This window comes from Tenrec ecaudatus, chromosome 2, assembly GCF_050624435.1.
Source record: "Tenrec ecaudatus isolate mTenEca1 chromosome 2, mTenEca1.hap1, whole genome shotgun sequence".
In the NCBI taxonomy this organism is placed as follows: Eukaryota; Metazoa; Chordata; class Mammalia; order Afrosoricida; family Tenrecidae; genus Tenrec; species Tenrec ecaudatus.
Window position 1 is genome coordinate 109,319,339 of NC_134531.1, and position 18,228 is coordinate 109,337,566.

General features: G+C 38.2%; 1 protein-coding gene across 1 annotated transcript in view; it reads right to left on the reverse strand.

Annotated features, from left to right (window-relative positions):
• The window catches only part of FBXL17 (F-box and leucine rich repeat protein 17), a 573,986-nt gene that overhangs the window by 182,434 nt on the left and 373,324 nt on the right, over positions 1 to 18,228 (reverse strand). Inside the window, exon 7 of the mRNA XM_075541364.1 lies at positions 12,202 to 12,278. Coding sequence (XP_075397479.1) covers positions 12,202 to 12,278 — 77 coding nt within the window. The remainder of the gene's footprint in view (positions 1 to 12,201; positions 12,279 to 18,228) is intronic.

Consider the following 18,228-nt stretch of genomic DNA (forward strand, 5'->3'; position numbering starts at 1 on the left):
CATGAAATTTCAGAAAACACTGAGGAGGAAGAGATTAAAGCCACACTGAAAAGAGATTCGATCTTGGGTTCTCAGAAACTATTTTGGAAAGGCACCCCTCCCAAAGGAAGGAGAGGACAATGACACACAGACCAGGCAACTCCAAAATTGAGGTTAAGGAAGATGAATGTAAAGACAGCATGCTTACATTTTTGAGAATGGCACAGTTATGTAGCATCAGTGCCTTTAGAAGCTAACCATGAGGCCAGTGGTTCAAATCCACCAGCCTCTCCATGGGCGAAAGACCAGGACATGTGTAGCTATAGAGAGTTACAGCCTAAGAAACCCACATGGACAACTCTACTCTGTCCTATAGGGCCCATGGATCAGAATTAGCCCTAAAGCAATGAGATTGACTTTTGTTTTTAGAAGAGTAAAACTATGAAATTCCCCAAACCAAAAAACTCACTGCCTTTGAGTCAGTTCTGGCTTATACTGATTGTGGTAGTTACACAATCTGGTGTCAACTGGAGGATTAAGAGTGGAGGGGTAGAGTTCAAGATTGTGGCTTGATGACCTCATTTGGAGCACTCAGGAGATAAATAGCTTGTTGGAGGTGGGACAGATGCTGACTCCCTGAGAGACTTTCTCTCTGCTCAGTCCTGCGAGACACTGTTGTTGACAAGCCTCCTGGAGAGAGGCTGATGGCAGCCAGAGCCTCAGAGCTGAAGAAGCCACGTGGAGACCCCTGCCAGTGATGAGAATGCTTACACCGCCACTGGATCCACACGACTTTCCACCCAGGGGCCTGTGATGGTCCTGCATTTGGCGTCATTGCATGTATTGTGTGAGTCTAAGGAGTATTTTATGGATTGTTATCGGACACATGGGCTAACATTGGATTTATGAACTTGATCTGGCTGGGCTGGGATGTTTTTGCAATATTTAATTGCTCTTGTATAAAAACCTCTTTCTTATACACATGAGTGTCCAGGAATTTGTTTCTCTAGTCTACCCAGACCAACACAGTGACCCTTCAGGATAGAGTAGAACTGCCTGGATTGGGTTTCTAAGGCAGGAAATCATGTCAAGAAGAGAAAGTCTCATCTTTCTTCCCAAAGCGTGGCTAGTGATTTTGAACTGTTGACCTGTGGTTTAGCAGCCCAATAAATAATCGTCTCCTTCAAATTTTCTTTTAAAATTACTGTTTAAATGAAGAAGGCACTTCCATATAAAGAACAGAATAATTAAAGAAATGATTTTTTTATGATCTAATGCAGTAAAAAGTTGGAATGGGTAACTTTAGTTCTAAATTTCTCTATTAGTTATAACCTCTTTGGACTCAACTTCCCCATTTAATGAAAAGGGAAATTCACATAGTTATGCTTCTTCCACGAAGTTTGTTGTGATAATCTAAAAAAAGGAGAATGTGAAAACAGTGAGCACATTAAAATATATAGGTTTAAAATTTTAAAAAATGGATATATGAAGTTCCCCACCTTTCAGCTAGGAAACACTTAATCATGCCATGCAATTTCGATTTGGTGTCAGCATAACAAAGCTATAGCAAATAAGCACATTAAACCTATTAAGTTCTAGAACTACATAATTAGATCTCAGGGGATAGCTGCTTTGTGACTTTTTATTATTATTATTAAGTACACAGATGGACGAACATGGTAGCATGGGACTCAGTTATATTTTTTGAGCTACGACAATTGGGAAAATTCAATATAACTTTCTAGTACTAAATAAACAGTCCTAAGCATATCCCAAATGTATAAATGATAACATAAGAGACCGTCATAGAGAACATCCTTGAATGTAGGCTCTGGGACTACCACGATTCTGAACTGTGTAGATCTGACCCATTCCAGGCCTCCATCTGGCCACCTGTCAGCCTCAATGCTCATGTTATTGTTAGTAGAAGAGTCGATGTCCACTCATGGTGGTTCTATGTGTGCAAGAGGAGAACTGCTCTGTAGGGTCCACGCAAATAGCAATGTTTTGATTTCAGAAGTACCTCCGGTGGAGTTGAACAGCTAACTTTTGGGTATCTAAGCACTTAAGTTTACACCACTCAAGTAATCTTGGAGGTAATGACCGAAAATGGAATGCTAAGAGGACCAAGAAGCCCTGGTGGTGCAGTGCTTCAGCCGTTGTTTGGTCATTAACCAAAAGATTAGTGGTGTGAACTCAGCAGCTGCTCTACCTGAGCAAGACGTGGTAGCCGTCCCCTTCGATAAAGATTTACGGTTCTAGGAACTGTATGAGGGCAATTCTACCCTGTCCTACTGATAACTCGCTGTGAGTGGAAACCCACTGGATGGCAAGGAGCTGGTTTACTTATTTATGTTTTCCATTCTCTCACGAGTAGCCCAGCGGCACAGCGCTTAAGCACTCCCCTGACAACTGAGAAGTCGGCAGTCCACAGGAGAAGGATGCAGCAATCTACTTCCAGAAAGATGACAACTTTGCAAGCCTTGTGGGGGCAGTTCGACTCTGTCCAAGAGTCTCTGTGAGTCAGAACAGAGTAGACAGCAAGAGATTTGGGTTGATGTTATTGTAGTAGTATTACGAATGTTTATAGTTGACTTCTTCCCAATTGAGTTGGGTATTTTAACCTAAAGTAGTGTTCTTTTTATATATGTTAAGTAAAATTGTTGCCATGGGGATGGTGAATAAGACAGGCAAAGTTGAGACAAAAATTGGAACTTAAACCCTGAATTTTTAACTAGAGTATTTTCATGAAGTTTTTTCAAATTTTGCCCTTGTGTACACATAATCTCTTTGGTTGATTTCTATTCTTTCTTTAGATTAACTGATCCACACAAACTTACCCATTCAAACACTTGTTCTTGCTCTGAGCCTTTCCCTGGGGCTGTCCTTCAAATGCCCTTCCTTCCATTCTCTGTCTTCCTCTGCCTCTTCCACAAATCCTTCCCCGTACTTCTGTTAATCATGATCCTGGCCTTAGATGAGCAACCAAATCGTGTGGAACCTGAGGTTTATTTTAGTTTTGTTTTTTTTTACTTGACATCATTATATCACTTAATATATCAAAAGACAACAAAAAACAAAACTACTCTTCATTACTTTTTTCTTACTTTAAATGTATGTATTTTTTAATCCATCTTCTTATTCAACTCAGAGCCAAGCCAGCGGTATGCATTTAGCAAACCAGATAACAAACATATGCTGAATGAAACATAAAACAAAACCAGTCCAAATTAATCTCAGGATTAGAAAATAACTTAAAGATTATATAGGTTAATTCCTTACCCACTGCGTCCATTTTCCCAACATTCCCTCAAAGGTAAACTCTATTTGATGAACTTTAAGTAATAGAAAATTTACTACCACCGAAGTCATCTAATTTTATGAACTTCTAAATATTAGGAAGTCTTTTTTCAAGTGTTATACTACGACTCTATTCCTAAAATTATCTAACTGGTCAGTCTTATTTTCTTTAGATCTATTCATCACTGATATACTGTTCAGATCAACAATGATTATATTTATGTTATAAAACAGTACAACAAACGAGAACATTTATGCCTGCATATCTGAATGCACAAAGCAAGAATGGTGAAACATAGAAATGCTGTGAAAAATGATTCGGTATGTGATTTGGGACAAATTTATTTGACCTGTAACAAGACTCCTTCACAAGATTAACATTAAAAACAACTAATTAGAGTTAAACATGGTATTTCAGAAATGATAAAACGAATCGAGGTGAGAAAAGTGAAATTCATAGTTTAACTAATAATTATTTAGCTAATAAACATGGTATTTCAGAAATACCATCTATTTCAGAATAGTTTAGCTAATAAACATGCTATTTCAAAAATGATAAAACAAATCGAGGTGAGAAGAGTAGAAATTCATAGTTTAGCTAATAATAGTAAGTGAGGAATCTAGTATTTAGCTATATCCGTAAAAATGATTGAACGAACACTATGGGGAGCAACTCTGGTGACACAATGGCTAAGCACTTAGAAGTGTGTATGAAAGTGAAGGGGTAAGCACTCAGAAGGGAGTTTACTGGTCTCTTAAATGTAGGTTAGAAGATTCCTTAGTAATAATAAAAACTTTCTTACACTGATGCTGTAGTCGGCCCCAGCATTTCACTGGGGTTTTCTATACTTAGCTCTCCTTTGTTTCAATCTTGTGATTCTGTTAGAATTCAGGAGGAGCCAACAAACCTTTGCTTTTTCCCTTTAGAAGTTAACATTTCCACAGACAGAGCTCGCTAACAATCCCTGCAGCTTGAATGCAGATGCACACTTCTAAGCAAAGAGAACAATCTGAGAGTCAGATAGGGCTGACTACTCCCGAAAGTTTGGGAGATACCCCATAACTTGTACTTGAGGAAGCCGTTTTTGAAGGACAAGGTCCATTCTATCTTCCATGGGTACTCCAAACCAAACTTACAGCCATCAAGTCAATTCTGACTCATAACAACCCTGTAGAACAAAGTAGAATTGCTCTTTTGGGTTTCTGAGGTTATAAATCTTAACAGAAGCAGAAAGTTTTCGTCTTTCTTCCACACTGCAACTGGTGGGTTAGAACTGCTGACCCTGCGGTTAGCAGCCAAAGTGATACTCTACTACTCTACCACTTCCTCCTTGGGTACTAGTCAGTACTCAATAAACACTCAGACTCTCCCTTCTGCTTCTGTCTCCTGAACTGCGTCCCTGAGGCAGCCTGCCCGAATCACCCATGTGCGTGAATAATAAAAGTCCCTGGACTACTGTCTTGGAGGCTGGTTTTAAGAAGTTCTTCCCAATATATTTAAGAATTTCAGATCTATTTTATTATGGTTAAGATGATAAGTGCTATCATTGCTTAAGTCTTTATTTTAGGTTGGATGGTTATAGTGTTGAGATGATCTAGCAAATACAAAAGGAAATCAACAATTTCTTTGCTATTGAGCAAAGAAAAAAGCCTTTAGAAATGCTTACAATTAAATACCAAGTTTTCGATAAAATATCATGATCACTACTGAGAGAAAAAATAACATAATACTTGTTAAGTGCAATAGAAATAGAAATCAAGTACTGGAGTCTGCAAAGCTACAAATACAGAATTAGAATTGGAGAGAAATAACTTTTAAGATGGACATATAAATAAGGTAAATTTGCAACAATAGAAGATTAAGCAATTTAGTACCATTTTCTGGAAACAATAAAAGCTATCTATATTTAAATGATCAAATGGAGAGAAAATGTGAATAATCAAGAGTAAACAATAAGACATTCTTTTTGACTTGCAAATGTATTTCTAAAGTTTTACTTTACAACTATTTAAGAAATTCCTGCTTACAAAAGGGGTCAAATCATACCTAGCAATATTAGAACACCTTGAAATATAATTTGAAAATGGAAAGAGAAAAACATGAATGGGAAAAAAATCACGGATTTAATTTTAAGTAAATCATTGTACACAATGAATACCTAATAATGTGAAAAATAAGATGGTATGAATAACTGATCATTTTAGCAAGAAAAGATGAAGGCACTGTTGATAACTGGTGTAACCCAATATACTTGCCAGAATTTCTTGTGGTCCTTGAGAGTATTTACTTTGATAATGTGTACCAGATCTTAATTTGAGTTAACTAAAAAACAACTAAAGAAATCTAGGGTCTCAAGAAGAGGTAGGGAGTGTATAACCTACTAATTTTTCAATAGCATTAGAAGGTCAGTAAGACTGGGCTGTGTATAGACACACACACATATATACATACATGTACATACGCACACACATGTATAATTGTTTATTCTTCAGTAAGCAGGCTAGCCCAGACACCTGGAGCCCATCATCATTAAAGTTATAGGCACGCAGAAGCTATACATCCGCCGCACCCAGTACACAGTGGGTGCTGAATCAACATTTGTTGACAGAGTAAATTTATCAAGTCTGTCAGTCACATGGCAGGTCAACTGAAATGACATCTTGAATGACAACCATGGGACCAGTGACCTCCTTGACTTGGGAGATCATTTGCCTGGAGCAATACAAAAGCTGTTCTGGCAAGTCTGGGGTTCTGTTAGAAAGTCCCAGGTCAGAAAGAAGAGCAGAGCAGCAGCAGAATGCACAGCAGCCAGGGACAGCCCCTGGAGAGCAGTCAACGGCCAGCAAGGGTGCGAGGGGAGCATGTGGAGCAGCAGAGTGAGCCTGTGAGCTGTGAGTGAGTGACCTTGTCAGCCCTGAGCCTATGAAGGCAATGGTTGAGTGTTTACCATCCTCCTTAATTAAAGATTATTTGATGTCATGAGAAGGGAAGCAAAAAGCCATCCTCCAGTGTATCTCTAGGGCCCTCGTAAACTCAAGAGACATGTGATCAAATCATAAAAAGAAGCCTGGGTTCTTTTTATGAATGTCCCCTGACAAAGGGGTTGAACTGGCCAAATCCACTCTGGGGAGACTAATGGAGACAAGTCATTTTCCCAACCAGCCCAGTTATTAGAGCAATACAGGTTCTGTGTCACATAGCCTGTAAGGAAAAAGTGGTTGATTTCTTTTCTTTGTCGACCTCTTAATCCTTGGAACACACTTTTCCAAAGGAAGAGACTCTTCAAAAGAAAATGTTAAAAAGAAAAAATGTTTTGGAGGTTGGAGAGAATTAGCTGGCAAATTATCCTGAGAACAAAGAAAGCCTAAAGGAAAGAAACCAAGAAAAATTACACAAATGAAAATGAAGGCGATAGAGTGAGAAGATAGAGGAAAAAAATCTGTGAGAGGGAGGAAAATGATAGAATTTAAACATTTTGCCCTTTATTTCTTGTTAATAATATGATTTTGATAGCTTAAGATTAAAGTCAATGAGATGTGTTTTAGGGGGAAAAGGTTCCCAAATTCAAATGTACTTGATAAAACTAATATCTCACTATCATGAATTCAGTTCTGACTCATCATGTCCCTATCAGGCAGAGTATGTATAACGGTCCCTGTGAGTTTCCGAGGCTTTAAATCTCTTTATGAGAAGAATGCCGTTTCTCTCCCAGAGTGGCTGGAGGTTTCAAATCGCTAATCCTGCAAGTAGCAGTCCAATATGTAACTCAGTCACCTAGGAACTCCAAAACCAAACTCCCTGCCATGGAGTCGAGACCAACTCACAGCGACCCAACGGGACAGGCTAGGGCTTCGTCCCCTGTGAGTTCCTGAGGCTAAATCTTTACTGGCATAGAGAGCCCTGTCTTTCTCCCGAGGAGCAGCTGGTAGTTTTGAACTGTCAACCTTGTAGATCACAGCCCAGTGCAAAACTGTTAGAGATCCTTTCATTAGAACCTTAGACAAGACAAAGACAAGTCATTCACATGAGGAAAACCACCCACATGAGGCCACAATGGCATCCAAAGGATTCCCAGCCACGGGCTAATAACAGAAATGAAAACGAGAGAAACTGTCACAAAATCATGATTGGTAACAGATCGATGTATCTGGGTCGCCGGTGGAACTCATGAAGCAGGGAAAGGTCTAAGCTTCCTAAGGGCAAATGGTCCTTTTCTGGGCTCACCCTGAAGGTGACATACCTTAATCTACTTTCAAACACACTCTGCCTGAAGGCAGAACTGCCACACAGTTGGTAAATGGTAAGAATGCACCCACATCAGACTGATCTCATGTCAAGACTGATAATGGAGTTAGGTTTCCCACTGTAAGCCAGAGCTTTCTACAAACCGAATGCAATGAACGACAATGGAGATGGCACACCTGACCTCCTCTGGCTTCCCTACTGCCAGGAGGGAGGAGCCACGCAAGCATGACTAGACTTGCTGTATTAGTTTAGTCCTCCTTTAACTGTGCTGACAGCAGCCGTTCCTGGGTTTGATCATTCCTTGCAATGGCTACACAGAACTCACAGACAAGACTCACAATTAGGGGGGTTCATCAGGGAAGTTAATAGATTGTCACATGTCAGGATTAGCAAACAGTTAAGTCGCTGGTCGCTTCAGCCGGTAGTCAAGTCCCTCTCTGATTCTCAGCCTCTCAGCCACATGGTAGCCACGTTTCCCTTCAGTTCTCAGCCTCTCAGACACGTTGCCTTTTGGCCTTTGCGTGCGTGGTCCAGGAAGCTAGCCTGCCTGTCACTCTGCCCCATAGTTCACAGCCTGGCCACAGCCTGGGATACTGTGATCCATCTGCTCTCAGAGGCCTCTGCCACTTGAGACAGAAATCTTGACGCAGCTCTTCCAATGTCCTTAGGTGTCTCTCTTCCAGCATCAGCATCTAAGATGGATCATCCTTTTAGCCAGGGGTGGTAACGAAAAGTGACTAGTCCCCTCCATTAGTGTTACGAATACCCTCTTTGCATAGTCCCACCCAGTTCTTTGGTGGGAGTTGCAGAGAATTGGGAAGAAAAGCCATATTAGGAAATTTCACATCACCACACCAAAGTGCTTTAGAATTTATGCTCTACTATAACAAGTATAGTTTTATATAGGTCAAACTTCTAAATCATTATTCCCACAAACAGGAAAGCCACACTGGGAGGAGGAAGAGGACAGACAAAGAGTTATTTTCATCTAAGAATGATCCATTATTAGAGTATGCTATGCCAAAAAAATACTACACAAGTTTTATATCCATGTTCACCACCCTATGTGGCATATATTATCATACAGTTATACAGATGATGAAAATAAAAAGATAAGTAACGTGCTCAAGCTGACAAAGAAAAAGGAACGGCAGAGCTGAAGTTGTCACCTAACTCTGACTTTGAAGTGTGGCTTTCCTCACAATGCTGCTGAGAATATATGTTTGTTTAGTGATAGAAGAGTGACAATATTAAATTTCGCTTCAGAGAGCAATTTCCCAAGACTCTATTTTCCATTTAGTTGTGCCTGAATTATTGATTTGTTTATAATTGCTATCCTTTACTATCAAGATCTATGCTCAATTTGGGGAGTAAGAAGCCTATTAGAATGATAGTTTTCTTCATGACAATTATATATCAATTAAAACAAACATACATTCACAACAGCCCAGCCAGGTGTTACTAAGTAATATAATATACCACATTCAACATCTGTGAGAATCTGGATAAAAATTACAAATTACATGTCAAACAGCTACTGTTTATGAATCAATGCATCTGTTAAAAAAAAACAACACATTACTATCTCCGGATGCTGCACTGAAAGCAGGTCCATACATGATACCTTAGAAAGAAGAATGGGAGATTTAATAGCCAGAATATGAGTAATACAACAGAAAGCATAAGTACGGAACAGTATCTTGAAGGATCCAAATCCATGATCTCAAGTGTACATAAAATTCCATTATCTCTAAGTAGCCTAATTTCCCACTTCCACCTCAGGGCCCTGTCCCTTCCACCCAGCCAGAGGCTACGTGCGCCGAGGCTAGGGGTGTTGCTGGGTGGCCTTCCTTTCCCAACACTTGTCAAGAGCCAACTGTGGCCTACCTCCTATCTATGAGCTCCAGGTTGCCAGTGGTAAAGACCTGTGCTCCATCAGGTCTGAGAAGCCAGCTGCCAGGGTGTGGATGGTACATGTCACATGTGTGGAAAGCAGCCTAGAGTCTAGGGCTTGCTGGCTACGTGGCCCGCTGCTCGAGGTCTCATCCCAGGGGACTGGGATCCAGTGAGTATCAGTGCTCGTGTCCTGGCTCAGTAATGAAAACAGAATACATTTCTACTTTCCCAGTTAACAAAGAAAACTGGGATCTGTCTCTCCTTCATAGAATTCATAATGCACACAGGGCAAGAGGACACAGGAAGACTCTGTGGCAAAGCAGTTACCTCCAATAACATGCTGTTTCTCTGGTTACAATGACTACCAATTATTACTGTTCTCTTGACAAAAAAAATATTCACGTGGTATTGACATTATACCGGTGGGGGTGGGGGGGGTAAGTTGAGCTTTCAATAATTTGTTTTAATTTTATAGCAGTAGTTACAGCACAATCTTATAAACTATAAACCTTTCCCCTCATCCCAAATTATGCTCCCAACATTTTGGAGAACAGTATTAACAAGTGCACAAAAACTTTCACCATGAATCAAATGGCCACGGACAAATTAGACAGGGGGAAGGAAAGTGAGGGCAGGCAGAGGGCTTGGAAGTTGGAGACAAGGAGGTAGGAGAAAAATTGTTAGGTTTCTAGCCACCAAAGGGGGAAAGTCCCCAAACGCACATTTCTGATTCCTCCCAAAAGTACTACTAGAAGAATTGCTTCCCACTCCGGCTGAGGTAGCATTCGTGCTATCTAAGCAGTTTTAACAAAACCATTGCCTGAGCGTCACTCCCTAGAAATCCCGAGTTATTTCCATTTAGATAAGGCTCAGTCATCAGTATGTTCGGACACTCCTCAGGTGATTCCCATGTGCCTGCAGGGCTGAGAACAGGGCTTTAAACCAGCCACAAGGAGTCCCGTGAAGGCAGACAGAGTGAAATCTGAACAAATTAGGATTTGGGTGTACCAGGTTGATAACTGAAATGGGAGCAGTTACAGATTGGAACCCTGGAATAGTAACTGAGAAGAGGCGTATCGAGCCTTCTCAGGAGCCTGATGTGGGAGGTTGGCTTACTCCCAGAACTGTGGGGCACCACACACACTCAAAGCTATGCAGTTGTCTGCCATCTTTGCGACAGTCTAGAGACTTGATGGCTATGCAATGAACAACCAACCTGTTTTTTTCTATGAGGGAGATCAAGTTTCTAGAAGAACACAAACCCATAAATTTCATGTTCTAGTTATTGTTTTATCAGGAGTATACATTATGTGAATTTCCAAATTGGGTCCAGGTACATACAGGAGGGTAAAGTCTGGTACTCATTCCATGTTTCACAAATGAGGAAAATTAACTATGAATGTGAAGGAATTTCCCTAATGTTAAGGAATAAGGACAGAAGTTACTCCCAGATCTTTTGTTCTCAGATCCAGGTTTTTTTCCTCTGCTCCCTATCTTCTAGATTCTAGAACATTTCTCTGCACTTGCTAACTTAACAGAAAAGTTGCTGACTACTAACTTTATTAGCTGACAAGTCCTTGAGAATAAACACCCAAGCAACACTTTTCACTGCAGAACCTCAAAGAATTCATTATAAGAAATTTAGTACATAGCTTCTGGCTGCGAGCAATTTAACAATTGGCAGTAAATAAAGACAGGAAACAGAAAATAAGACTGGAGTAGTAGACATGGTATTGATGGTAAAGGGCTTGGCCAACTATAGAGTTGAAGTGAATATACTAGTTATTTAACAAATCTACATACATTTAATACATGACCGGTACATAATCAGACAAACTCTGTAATGCGCCTAGACTGTATGGCAATATTGACGGTTAGTGCAGAAGTGTGGGGTAGGGCTTGTGGGCAGTATCAAAGTGCCAGTTCAATTAACCAATCAGAAAACAAACCATAAGGAAAGAAAAATATAGGAAAATATTCAATTTGCATGGTAAAATTAGTAGGAAAACAAACTAACCAACCTCCAAATAGTTTTTTTAATAAAGAGAAGACATATCTTTCATCCTCAAACATTTAACATCTGAAAATAACTTAGTTCTTTTTTAAATGTTATTTTTAGTAAAGACTTAGTAATCTTGCTTGCTTTTTTTTTTCTTTCCCCAAAGAGGAATTCAATAGATGATTTCACTTAGGGTAGATGGTCAGTGTGACATCATAGGATTTTCTTTCTTTTTTTGCAATGTCATTCACATTTTATTTGATTACATATGCAGAGCAAAAACAAAAACAATTAATGGCATGGATAAACAAGAAATTTTCTATTTTTAGAAAACTGCTTGTTTCTAACATGTTAAAAATATAGTAAAATGAAGTTAATTTAAAATCTTACAAAAGTAAAACCATATATGAAAGCATGACATTTCCCAATGTATTTTAAAAATATAAAAAGTTAAGTTTCTAATTTAATATTAGCATGAGTACATATGGCATGCCATAAATTAAACATATCAACCCAATGTAATCATTTCTTCGTATATACTTCTTATATAAAATATGTAATTGACCCCATATTTATTTTTATTATTTAGTTCTACATTTTTGTGGTTGCATGTGGCAATAAATTGTGATAATCCATTTTCCTTTGGTTCTTAGTCTAATTGGTTTCTTAATTTTTTTGCCCTTTCGGAATTAGCACAATTTCTTTATTTAAAATCCCTTTCAACTGTATCTGTAATTTAAAGAAATTTTGAAACACATTAGAGGAATGGTTCATTACATACCATAATCTGTGATTTTACAGGACACCAAATAGAGCTCTTTCAGGTTTTGTCCTTCTTTTGCAATGACCTCCACACATCTGAAAGACACAAAAAAGTGGCGCGTTACCCTCCTGACTTCACTTCCACTGGCCACCGTGACACCACGAGGTCAGCATTTGATGAATGCTACTGTTCTCTTGGACTCAACAAACTTCCTTCAGGGTGTTTCCCGAAAAGGTATTACATCCTTTTGCTTTAAACCCAATTGTTCCAATACCCAACTTTAATTAAATGCATTTATGATTGCCCCTTTTTAAACCAAAGAACTGGAAAAGAGATATTCCAATAAAAGGAATGGTACATTTGGTTATACAACTCAAGCAACCTGTGCTACAGAATAATAAATATGAAGATCAAGAAAAACATAGTGCTATGAGGGTTTCTGTGCACACATGAACATATTCTATACAAAAAGTGATCAATGGGTGGCTGCAGACAAATTTTCTATGTACTATATTTAGTTTAACCTCTCATTAGAGATCCATCAATTAAAAAATCCAAATCAAACTCATGGCAACCCTACAGGACAGTAAAAAAATGTCCCTAGTGCTTTGCTTCCTCGTGGAGGCCAGTGGACTTAAACTACCAACCGTGCACTTAGTAGCCCAATGATCATACCACTGTGGATCATTTTAATTAAAAACCCTCACTGACATTGAGCCAGTTCTGTCCCCGTGAGTTTCAGAAACTGTAAGGCTCTGGGGAAGCAAAAAGTCCCATCTCTCTCGGTAGAGAGGCTTCTAGTTTCAAACTGGTAACCTAGTGTTTAGCAGTCCAACATGTAACTTACGATGCCATGATAAGGATACTACAGGAGGAAGAAATTAAAGCACTGTGTAAAGATCAGCTAGCTCAAAGGGCTGATTTTTCCATCAATCTTTTAAGCAATATTGAAGCAGAAGAAAAAATTTACAGTAAAAAGTTAAAATAAAACAAACCCCAAACCTTAGATTTACCAATACGATACAAAGAACCAGAGCCAATCGAAACAATGACTGTTGAGAGGATCTGCTGAGTGGCTGAGAGGTCAGCTCAGCAGGTTATGGAGTTTCGTGGGGGGTTCCCCAGGGGTAATCTTGATAGATTCTCTCAAAGGGCACCCAGGATGATCACTGAGGGGCATGCCGTTTTAAGGAAATGGCAAGCTTCACTGATGAGTCAATGGCCAGAAAAGTAGTGCCGAGGAATTCTTTCACATCATGACAATGCCTGCTCATTCTTGCAGAGTAGCAGGGATGTTGAAAAGACTTTCTTTGAGAAACCTTACTTCATCCACCTTACAGCCCTGACTTGGACCTTGGATGACTTCTCTCATTCCCCAGCTCAAAGAACTTTTAAAGGGAACATGATCTGAATCCCGCAAGGATGCCAGAACTGCCAATTGGATATGGTGTCAACCAAAGAGGGCAACATTCTTCCGGGGAAGATCCAAAAGATGGCAATGCTGCTTTCAGAGGAGTGTAAACCTGGCCAGAGACATGTTGAGAAACAACAGCTGTATGTTTTGATGTTTTTGTTTTATAGAGTTATCTGTGACTTTGTAGCTAATAATGATTTACTCTTATATATCATTTATATAATGACATAACATTTTCTCTAGTGGAGCCATAGAATACACACACACACACACATATAGAGAGTATATATATATATATATATATAGAGAGAGAGAGAGAGAGAGAGAGAGAGAGAGAGAGAGAGAGAGAGAGAGAGCCCACTATAGTTATCTGGTAATTGTTATCGCATATAGGCTCGGTAATCAATGATAGACATTGATGACAAGGAAATAGACATTGTTTGGCTATGTGTTATTCAATCTAAAACATGCTTTAAAATCTATAATTTCCATAGATTAAGGGGCAAAAATTTTCTGCACACATAAGACTTTTACCAGATTTTACTTTAAAAATACTTTATCATTAAAATCTAAAATGAATTATTGCATGAGTATAGACTATTTTTATAATAAGGGAACTGGATATGAACAATTTAAAGTCTTCTTTGGTTTAGGTAAAAATGCTCTGGATGGTGCGTTCTGTTCTAACAATCCTAGCAAACTTGTAGTGCAGAATTGAATGAACTTTAAAAATAATGATTTATAATGCTATCCATTTTTTGGTGTGGTACCTATAATATCAGAAAAACCTGTACCGTTCGTTGCACTGACACTTAGGCATATGCACCCTTCAATGCATTCTCTGTTTTAATCTTTATAAATAACCGTTAAGTAAAAGGGTAAAAGCAAAAAGAGTCATTACCCTTTTCTAGGAAGGAAGGATCAAATAATCTGATACCTGTGTGTATAATCCATCAAAAATTACTCAGTATCCATCTCTTTCAAATATTGTATTTGCTGTCTGGCTTATTTGTAGGTATCTTTATAAAATGTCAGGAATTTTGATAGAATTTTATTCCATACAATTCATTATTGAAGGTTAAATTAGTTAGAGGGAAGACATTTTTCCTTTTAAAAATATTTTTATACAATTTTGTTTTAATGGAATGATAGACGTTTAGCAGTTTTTCTGAGTAACTGAGCAAACCTTCTTTTTTGGGCTATTAAAAATAATTTATGATAAAAATGGGTACTCGTCTCTGTCTATACAGATAACCATCAAAACAGTAACAGTGCAATTATGATGAATACAGCTTACTGTGAAGGGGAATTTAAAACCTAATTTCATATGTCATTTTGCTTTAATGCAACATTTACGTAAAGTCATAAAAAAGAAAGGATAAAATAAAAAATGAAACATTACAGACAACAACTATGATTTATATGCTGCTTTAAAAAGTAATTTTCATGTGCTAAGATCAAAATAAAGGCCCTGGATGACTGCAAAACCCTAAATAATATGTTTTAAATTCTTGATATAAAGATATATGTTTCTCAGTGCTCTCCTGAACTACTTATCAAGAAAAGTCAAAGATCTAATATTTTATGATCACTACAAGAAAATAAATTAGTGTAGAAATAATGATCATAGCATTAATTGCATATTGTTCTGATGCCCTATTCAAACAGTCCAAGATGCTGGATTGAAAAATGAGTATGAAAAAATTCTAAACAAATGCAATATGTTATTTATGGCCCTACCACTTGATTCTATATAAGACATGCTACAAGCACATATGAACTTTAAAGTCAGAACAGAACTACGAACAGCATATAATACAAATCAATTTCATTGTACAAGGCAAAACAAATGCAATTTCATAAGCATTCATCTAAAGCAGGACAATCATTGGATGAGCACAGTCCTGCACATGACCCTGAGCATCAGGTTTCCTGCCAATGTGACTGGGAAAAACCCTGAAAGTGTGGAAGATTATGAATAGGCATTGACATTTTTTTCACTTACGCAAAAGGTAATACAATAAGACAAGACATAACAAATGATTGAAGAGTAAGCAGTAAGTACTGTTCAGACAAAAGCAGAAAGAATAAGTACAAAAGTAAAGCACTTTAGTTTTTAACAGAGGACCACCTAAAATGTCTGCCCTGTTTGTGAAAGTTCAGTTACATAAGATTTTCAAAGTACTTTTAATTACTCTCTGTAGCCACAGCCAATGTGCTGGAAGTTATAAATAAAATGGAAATATTACTTAAATAAGGATTCATGAGGAAAAACTATTCCCAGGAAGATTTGCAGCAATAAAAACAAAAATTAAATCACTCACAGGAAAAATTTGGAGAGAAACCCCAAATTCAGCAGGTCTGAATAGAATCACAATACTGAACACTGGAAAGTGGGTGGGTCAAATGAATCTTGCAACTTGAGGCGATTGTGATGAAAATGAAGGTGGTTTGTATTTTCTAACCCATTACTGCCAATTGGTGGGGATGGAGTACCACCTCATGTCCTGGGCTAGGGTCGGAAGCATTGCAATTTGACTACCTCTACTTTCTCACACCGTATTTGGTGGCAGCAGGTCAGGATGAGAGTGTATGCGCGGTAGGTATGCTTCATGGCCAAACTTCCAGAGTGCTTTTTAGAACACATTTATAAGAAGTACCCTAACATAACTCTATAAATAATTCAGTTCTTTGGGTGTTTGTCACCGTCTATCATGCATTAATATCAGAGCATTTCCTAATTCACTGTATAGTATGTATCCAGAAAACAGAGAACCTGGTCCTTATTTCATATCTTACAAACTATTTAAATATTTTGAGTACTGGTACTTGATTATGTTTTATCCAGGGTATTTTTAAATGGTAGCCAACAAAGAAGAGAAGTGTTTGCTATTGTTGTTTGTAGGCTCACATAGGCACTTTGGACTCACAGCGCTCCTGTGAGTACAGCAGAATGAAACCTGCCCTGGTCCTATGCTATGCTCACAACTGTTGTTCCGTTTGTGTCCACTGTGACAGTCACGTGTAAAACCCATCTTGTTGAAGGCCTTCCTCTTTTTCACTGACTCTGTCACGGTTGACAGAGTGATACAAAGGCCACGCTGATAAACCTTGTTTCTCCATCTCCTCTCCTACTCACAGGCACCACAAAGGAGAATTATGTATTAATCCCAGTGTTAAATTAATTCAGTCCATAGGCATAAGCCATGAGGCCCTTAACGGAGAATGTAGAATTTAGATAGTTTCCTTTCCTCTACCCGTGTCATCTCAAAGAACCGACATCAGAGCTGCCTGTGACTAATATGTTCTCTCATCAATTCAATCAGAGATTTCCAACTTCATGCATCACAAAGAAAGGAAGTTTAAAACTCAAAAATATAGTATTTTTTACAAAAAAATCTATGATCATCAAGGAATAATTCTAAAATGCTAGATGAAAAATGAAGAGGAATATTAAATTTTATTAAAATGGTCCATGAACACCACACACAATTAAGCCTATTAACTCAATCTTTCCTAGGTTTGAGAAATAAGAGGAGACATATCTTAACATGGGAGAATTGAGGATAGGAAGACATAGCTGCTAACGTCAGCTCCAGGGGGTCACAAAAACGCTACAAACCATCCTTAGGGCCTAAAATATCAGCTGAAGGTCTACATGAAAATTTTCTCAAAAATCAAATCAATCAACTAAATATACTTTATTTAATTCTAGATTGCCGCTTCTCAAATTTTTTCTAGATCATAAGTTTTGGCAGGTCTCTGAAGAGAATTTTAAAAAGTATCTCTTCCCTCCCATTGTAAATTCTTGAGTAACAGCTGTTATATATATATATATATATATCCTCTTAGAATACAGAAAGGGGCCAGAAAACCTGTGCCAAAGCACCCGGAGCATCCAGAATTATTTTGACAATGATGTAACTGTATGTTCAGTTTCTTTTGATAAGGCTTTAAAATGCACCCAAAACATTTGATAAAATTTGAAGAACAGAGAGGTTACTTTTATTACAGAGAGAGAGAGAGAGAGAGAGAGAGAGAGAGAGAGAGAGAGAGAGAGAGAGAGAGAGAGAGAAAATATACATTTTTTTCGGTGAAAGGAAAAAGTCTCCTTAGCAATAGATTTCTAATCACCTGATTTATGTGAAGGGTAAAGGTTAATGAATTAAGCTGTGTAAGCTTCAAAACTATCAAAGGGATTCAAAAGAGCCTTGAATTATGGAAAACAATGGCCTGTTCTACATACGTACCAAGTTTTTACGTTTCTTTTTTTTTTTGTCTCCAACTCAAAAAGCTGGAACATGGCATTAGTGACAATTGAAAAGAACTAATGAGGAAATATGACTACACTGCTTGCAAGAGGAGTGTCCTAGGAGACCTTGTTACTGTTTGTGATGTGCTTCAAACCCAAGAGAAGCTAATTGGAGCTGCCAGACACTGGTTTGCAAATCTCACTTTAAAGGACAGGCTCAATCACCTTAGAGGTGTGAAAAGAAATGTCCCCATTAGAGACACATTAGTATGTGGCTTGGAGTACTTCTAAATAAACTTTAGGATGTTCTTTTCTAAGTCACTTTTATATTTGAATAATAGATATAGCTTTAAGCAGAGAAAAAAATGCAACAAGACAA